The sequence below is a fragment of the Tupaia chinensis genome, unplaced genomic scaffold (assembly GCF_000334495.1).
Source record: "Tupaia chinensis unplaced genomic scaffold, TupChi_1.0 Scaffold000404_1, whole genome shotgun sequence".
In the NCBI taxonomy this organism is placed as follows: domain Eukaryota; kingdom Metazoa; phylum Chordata; class Mammalia; order Scandentia; family Tupaiidae; genus Tupaia; species Tupaia belangeri.
This window is the reverse complement of record NW_006159906.1, coordinates 1,201,613-1,209,044: the sequence shown is the minus strand read 5'-3', so window position 1 is coordinate 1,209,044 and position 7,432 is coordinate 1,201,613. Positions and strand designations below refer to the sequence as shown.

Below are 7,432 nucleotides of genomic sequence, written 5' to 3'. Positions count from 1 at the left end.
CCCTACACGGGTACTCTCCGCACTCAGCGCTCCCCACACCCAGCACTCCCCACACTCAGCGCTGCCTGCCCTCAGTGCTCCCTGCAGGTACTGCTGGTAGCTGTCCTCTGCCCCTCACATGGCAGCTCCTTTCTGCTCAGATGCAGACTGGTTCCTCGTCTTTCCCTGCGAAATGTGCACACCTGTCATCTTCTTCCACCACTACCGTAGCCATCTGATTTGCGAATTCAATGATCCCACTAACTTCACTGGACCCTGGGCATTCTCATCAGGTGTTCTGGCTCCTCCATTGGCCTCCCTCTGGGCCTGCCATCTTTCAGGGCCACTAGCACTGCGGGACCTCACCTGGCCACATGCATCCCTGGGGAACTCACTCCTGGATGGCAGGCACTCCTCGCCCAGCTCTTCTGTCACCTGGGAGGTCAGAGTGAGGTGTCAGAGCAGGCAGGCTCCCAGGATGACCACTCAGCCTGTGAGTGGAGCTGCAGCCCAAAGGCCCTGCTCTGTCCCAGGTGGGCCCCTGGTCAGCTGACCGCACCCTGATGCTGGGTCACCATGGGCCACCACGGGCCACCGCACCATGTCCTGCATGCAGCTGGGCCCCATCGACTGGGTGCTGCTGGACCAGCATTGCCTAAGGAGACTGATCAGCCGGCCTGGGAGTGCAGAGATGCAGTGGGGAGCCCGTGGGGGCAGAGGGTGCAGTCTGCTCTCTGTGGGCTTCACCCTCCACCATGGCTCCCCCAGTGCCCACTACCAAACCGTGAGCATGAAAGCACGGACAGAAAGTCGGCCTTCCTGGGGACCTGGCAGGGATGGTTTCTAACAGAGAGAACGGCCCTCATCCAAAGTCGTCCCAGGTTGTCTACCTGTGGTGTGTGTAGCTGCGTAGTGTCTGTGTGCGTGTGCATGTGTGTGTGATTTAGGTGTATATCTGATGTGTATGTGTGGTCTCTGTAGTGTGTGTGGGGATGTGGTGTCTATGTGATGTGTATGTGTGGTGCATGTGTGTATGAAGGTGTGGTGTGTACATTTGCGTGAGTGGTAGGTATGTGGTGTGTGTATGTCTGGTGTATGTATAGTGTGGTGATCATGTGTGTCACGTGTATGTGTAGAGTGTGTATGTGGGGGATGTGTTGGTGTGTGGTACGGTCTCTATGTTAGGGTATGTGTGTGCATGTGTGTGGTGTGATGCACATGTGTAGTGTGTCTGTGAGGGTGTATGAGTGGGATATGTGTGGAGTGGTTGCATGCTGTGAGGGGTGTGGTGTGTGTGCTGTGAGGGGTGTGGCGTGCGTGCTGTGTGGGGTGTGGTGTGTGTAATGTGGAGGTGTGGTGTGTGTGCTGTGAGGGGTGTGTTGTGTGTGTTGTGGGGGTGTGGTGTGCATGCTGTGTGGGGTGTGGTGTGTGTGTTGTGGGGTGTGGTGTATGTGCTGTGAGGGGTGTGGTGTGTGCTGTGAGGGGTGTGGTGAGTGTGTGCTGTGAGGGGTGTGGTGTATGTGCTGTGAGGGGTGTGGTGTGTGCTGTGAGGGGTGTGGTGAGTGTGTGCTGTGAGGGGTGTGGTGTATGTGCTGTGAGGGGTGTGGTGTGTGCTGTGAGGGGTGTGGTGAGTGTGTGCTGTGAGGGGTGTGGTGTATGTGCTGTGAGGGGTGTGGTGTGTGCTGTGAGGGGTGTGGTGAGTGTGTGCTGTGAGGGGTGTGGTGTATGTGCTGTGAGGGGTGTGGTGTGTGCTGTGAGGGGTGTGGTGAGTGTGTGCTGTGAGGGGTGTGGTGTATGTGCTGTGAGGGGTGTGGTGTGTGCTGTGAGGGGTGTGGTGAGTGTGTGCTGTGAGGGGTGTGGTGTATGTGCTGTGAGGGGTGTGGTGTGTGCTGTGAGGGGTGTGGTGAGTGTGTGCTGTGAGGGGTGTGGTGTATGTGCTGTGAGGGGTGTGGTGTGTGCTGTGAGGGGTGTGGTGAGTGTGTGCTGTGAGGGGTGTGGTGTATGTGCTGTGAGGGGTGTGGTGTGTGCTGTGAGGGGTGTGGTGAGTGTGTGCTGTGAGGGGTGTGGTGTATGTGCTGTGAGGGGTGTGGTGTGTGCTGTGAGGGGTGTGGTGAGTGTGTGCTGTGAGGGGTGTGGTGTATGTGCTGTGAGGGGTGTGGTGTGTGCTGTGAGGGGTGTGGTGAGTGTGTGCTGTGAGGGGTGTGGTGTATGTGCTGTGAGGGGTGTGGTGTGTGCTGTGAGGGGTGTGGTGAGTGTGTGCTGTGAGGGGTGTGGTGTATGTGCTGTGAGGGGTGTGGTGTGTGCTGTGAGGGGTGTGGTGAGTGTGTGCTGTGAGGGGTGTGGTGTATGTGCTGTGAGGGGTGTGGTGTGTGTGCTGTGAGTGGTGTGATGTGTGTAGTGTAAAGGATGTAGCATGTGCGTGCTGTGAGGGGTGTGATATGTGCTGTGAGGTGTGTAGTGTGTGTGCTGTGAGGGGTATGGTGAATGTGTGCTGTGAGGGGTGTGGTGTGTGCTGTGAGGGGTGTGATATGTGCATGCTGTGAGGGGTGTGGTGTGTGTGTTGTGAGGGGGTGTGGTGAATGTGTGCCGTGAGAGGTGTGGTGTGTGATGTGAGGGGTGTGGTGTGTGTGCTGTGAGGGGTGTGGTGTGTGATGTGAGGGGTGTGGTGTGTGATGTGAGGGGTGTGGTGTGTGATGTGAGGGGTGTGGTGTGTGATGTGAGGGGGTGTGGTTATTGTGTGCTGTGAGGGGTGTGGTGGGTGATGTGAGGGGTGTGGTGTATGTGGTGTGAGGGGGTGTGGTGAGTGTGTGCTGTGAGGGGTGTGGTGTGTGCTGTGAGGGGTGTGGTATGTGGTGTGAGTGTGTGTTGTGAGGGATGTGGCGTGTGCGTGCTGTGAGGGGTGTGTTGTGTGTGTGCACTGTGATACATGTTTGTGGCATGTTTGTGAGGATGCATGCATGGGATGTGCGTGTAGCGGGCATGTGCTGTGAGGGGTGTGGTGTGTACCTTAACACATCTATGTTTGTGTCATATAAAAAGGGATGACACACACTTTCCAGATCAGATTAATACCTCCAACTATTAACGTCAAAATAATTTCTTAAACTATTTTTCAAAACTTGGGACAATGTTTAGATGTAAGCCACCAATATTATGACACTTTAAAACAATTTTCAGAAAAAGAAATCAACTTTTAACATTCAACTTCACATCAAGGAACAATTTTTAATCTAGAACTAAAAAAAAATTCAGTCAAGCCCACCATAATAATATATCATGACTATACTTAAAATAACTTTACAAATGACTGTCTTACATGATCCTTGTTCAGTTCAGAAGCATATGGCTCTAAGAAAAAGAATATTTAAGATATTCTTATAGACACTGAGTCAAGTGAAAAAAGGGATAAATGTGAAAGTAAATGCAGTTTGTGCAGCCCACCTCCAAAGAGTGACAGAGTGCTTAGAAATCAAACGAACGGCAGTGCTGTCCCAAACATCACCACCTCACACGTGGGAGAAATAAGACCCTTTCTAAAGAGGTCTGGTAGAAACAAGGCTTCGTTCCCAAAGAGAAGTCGTCCCCTCGCAGGCAGTAGGCACGTTTCGGACTGCTGCAGCCTCCCGTGAGTAGCTTGTCACTCTTGTTGGTGGTGTGACACTCACCCTGCCACCTCTGTAAGCTCCGTGGAGCCTTCACAGATATTTTGGCATGGCGGATCCGACCAGCTGGCTTAATACCGACAGCTGTACAGGAGGCCTAAGCAGTGACCTCTGAACTCATCATATGTAAACTGGGCAGCCTGGTCCTTCCACGGCACTTAGGTCAGTCCTAAACAGGGTGGCTTCTTGTCCTTTTTAGATCTGCAATGTGATGTGCCCAAAGGAGGAGCCCTTCTCTGGGGAGCCATGGGGGTCAAAGGCTGACTAGGTGCAGCCCACAGTGTTGCCTCCGGCTCTGGCCTGGCGCTCTGTCGGCTGTTTTCCAGCTAAGTCCCAGGCGAGCATTCACTGCAGACCTCTCCCCTCCCTGACTCAGTGACCCCTCATGTACCGAAGCCACCATCCTGTCCCTGCACTATTTGTGTCTACTTTTCTTTACTGAAGGCCCCTGCGTGGGGAGAAAGGAGCGTCAGTGGTCGGCCCTTAGAATGCACTGACAGACCAGCTGCAGCCTCCGGTGACCCGATCTCAGCTAGGCTTGTCTCTAGGGCAATAGATTGAAGGTGAGCAGTACCTTTCATTGACACTGCTTAATATTTCCAACAGCCTGTAAACTCCAAATAGAAAATAGTGTTTAAAGGGAAATTGAATGAAGCTACATTGTAAAATTCGATGAAAATAAATTCACCTTTCTTTGCTATCGAGGTTATCCTTTCAGTCTAGCAAGGGCATGTTTTCTCATACTTTCTCTTTTGCATCACGAAAGAAGAAAATGAGAAGAAAATTGAGGGGTGAAAGGCTGCTGCCAGAGAGCCCAGCCTGCCATAAGTGTCACCTGGAGACTGTGCAGATTGGGGCCTTCTTCAGGGGACAGCAGCAACCCGATGATGGCAGGGAGGCCTGATTAAACGTGCTATGAGCTTTGAATTCTAGTGTTGCTCAGGAGCTTCCCTTTTTTCCATTCTGAAATTTTAGATTTTTCAGTAAGAACATGACGAGCTGTTGCCTAAGTAGTTGGGTGTTTGCTAGGTGGCCGGAACCCACCAGACTTCCATGTCTGACAGTCGCCACTCTCACAGAAGCAGATTAGGTTGAAACGTTTTTGAATTCTAATACTCGTGTGCAACCTCTCATGTCCTCTGTAGGCTGGGATTTCTACAGAAGGGGACATCTAGGATGATATGACATACGAGTTTTCCAGGAAACTGGGAGACATTTGGCAAAAATGTACGTGAAAGATAAGTCCCTTCCCCAACTCCAAACGGTGAGATTCTATCATGGCTCTCCAGTCACATTATGAAGAGTGTCCCTTCCTATCGACCAGAAACCTTGTAAAGCAAGGATACCAATACAACTATTCATAAACCAGTAAATAACATCGTTAGGATCTTTTTTTTCCTTCAGTTTCATTATTTTTCAAAAACAAAACTTAGCCCGTGGTTTTCTCCTCAGCGTGGCAATGCGGGAGTCTGCACATGGGCACCACGAGGGCCCACGTGACCGTGTGAATCATAAACGCACAGAAGGAACTGTCCTTTAGTGCTGGCTGCCTTTCTGCTGGGTTTCAAACTTCTCCAGGGGAGCTGGGGGTGGGGAGGCCACAACACCTGAGGTTACGTTCCCAGGGACATCAGCCCAGAGCAGCCGCCAGTCTCCCACACGCATCCAGGTCACCACAAATCTTTATTTGCAGGCTTTAGATCACGACCCCAAGACACAGGCTCTGAGCAGATGCAGCCCTCTCCCTATTCGAAGCCCGCCACTGCTGCCAGGGGCAGGCCACGAACCCCACCACCAACAGCACATGAAAGTAGAACGTGCCTCGCTACCTCAGCACACGTGACCTTTACGACTGGATTCTGCCTTCATTCTCTAAAACGCAAAAGCAACGCCCCGCGCAAAGTGATTTTTCCAGGGAAACTTCAAAGGCCTGAGATTGAAACTCTCCTTCGATTTGATAACTGCCTTTTATATTCAACATGACAGATATAAAAAGCCTGCTGAAGCCTACGAGGAGCCCTCACAGAATTCCTGGGAAATGTGTATTATGAAAAACCGAGGCGTGGACTTCAAAATGTTTTTTTTGCACCAAAATAAGCTTGCAGTTTAATCTCTTTTCCACAAATTGTGTGTAGTCCTCCAGCGTCTGTGTGTCTTAGTGGAGGCATTTTTATATCAGTTATGCTAATGCCCTAGGAGTGATTACCATCCTCTGGTGTCACCGGTTAGCATCTAAGTCATCCAGGTTTTGTGTTTGGTTTTGTTTATGGTGTTGGCTCCCAGTTACGTAATTTAAATAAGCAATATGAGAAGAATATTCATTTTCTTTTAAAATAAAACCAACCAAATGTGCGTCATTTATGCCGCTCTACAACCCTTTCGGTAGAATAGAAAGATACCGACTCAGAAGTGAAGATGGGGGTAAACGTAGAAGCTGACAGGAAAGGTGAGAACGCCCATTTTGAACAGCAATGGCCAGGGCAGTAAGTACTTTTTCTACAGTTCAAGGTGACCCCAGAGTTTACTGTTTCTTCTAACATTTTGGTTCCAAAATTCTAAGGCATTACGTTGCACCTGAAGCTATGTTCTGTTAGACTTTTAGACCGGATCTGTAGTCAGTATTTACAGATGCGACATCCCACAGGTGTCTGGGTGTCTGGGAGGACACCGTGGGGCTAGTGTCCATGTCCTGGTTCTTACTCTGGAAGAAGCCATGCTTTGGAGCTGCAGCACCAAGACAGTGCCAGCCCAGACTTCAGCTGGTCTGGGGCGTCTTCCTGGCGGGAGAGGCCTCAGCACCTCCTTGCTGCCCTACAGGAGTCTGCGGATTTAACTGAGCTGCTCTGAGTGCTTGCTCCTTAAATATCAAAAAGTGAAGGCAGAAGGGAGGGATTGTATTGACTGCATCGTGATTTCATAATTCTTAGTGTTGGAGGAGAAAACTCCTTCCCGGCCTGCCCCCAGGCAAAACACTTCACCGCCTTCCAGCCTGTTTAAATGGACAGCTACAGCCACCTGAAAAATAGTCCCAAATGCCACTCCACTGCTGTAAACCGAAACCATTTGACATGGAAAGAAAAGCGAACACCAAAGAAAGCCTTGCTGAGTGAGAAAGTAGAATCCAGATTACGCAGAGCAAGCAGGACGCCACTTGGCTTGTCCTGCAAGGAGCTGGGGAATTGTCGCTGGGCGCAGAAAACGACCACCCGGCCACCAGGGAAATCGGCCCAGAAGCGGCCACCCTCAGGGTTTCCCATCCCAGGGACCCCCAGGACTTCCAAGGTGTGTTTCCTACACACGAGCAGGCCGGGCCCTCAGTTTTCAGGCATGGGCGCCCACGCCTGAGGGCCACTGGCTGGACATCTGGGGAGGCCGGGCGCCAAGGCATGCTGAAGAGGGAGCCCGGGGAACCAGGACAGCGCGAGGCGGCCGCTGGCTAGCCCCTTCCCGGTGGATGCCGAAGGCACGTTCGTAGTCCCCTCCTCACCGCTGTCAAGCAGGCTAATTGCTAAGGAGTGCGCGTTTCCTCGCGTGACAGGCGCAGGTGCTCCCCGCACCCAGGGCTTCCGAGCAGAAAGGGTCTGTCCGGAGCTGGCCCCCACCCCGACTCCGCGGCTCCCTCCAGGGCTGCCTGCGTTCGCACCCACCTTGACGACGTAGGTGACACCGGGTCCCAGCCCCTGGTCGCTGGCGTGTGGCGCCCCGCGGGGGGGCCTGGGCAGCGGCTCGTCGCCGGGCCGGTTCTTCCTGGCGGCGCTCATGGCCTGGGTGCGGGGCGCCTGGGGCGCGCT

At 52.6% G+C, this 7,432-nt stretch overlaps 1 protein-coding gene across 1 annotated transcript in view; it reads right to left on the bottom strand.

The window, feature by feature from the left end:
• The window catches only part of SHC3 (SHC adaptor protein 3), a 200,984-nt gene that overhangs the window by 191,564 nt on the left and 1,988 nt on the right, over window positions 1–7,432 (bottom strand). Inside the window, exon 2 of the mRNA XM_006154345.1 lies at window positions 7,289–7,430. Within this exon, the coding sequence (XP_006154407.1) occupies window positions 7,289–7,430 (142 nt within the window). The remainder of the gene's footprint in view (window positions 1–7,288; window positions 7,431–7,432) is intronic.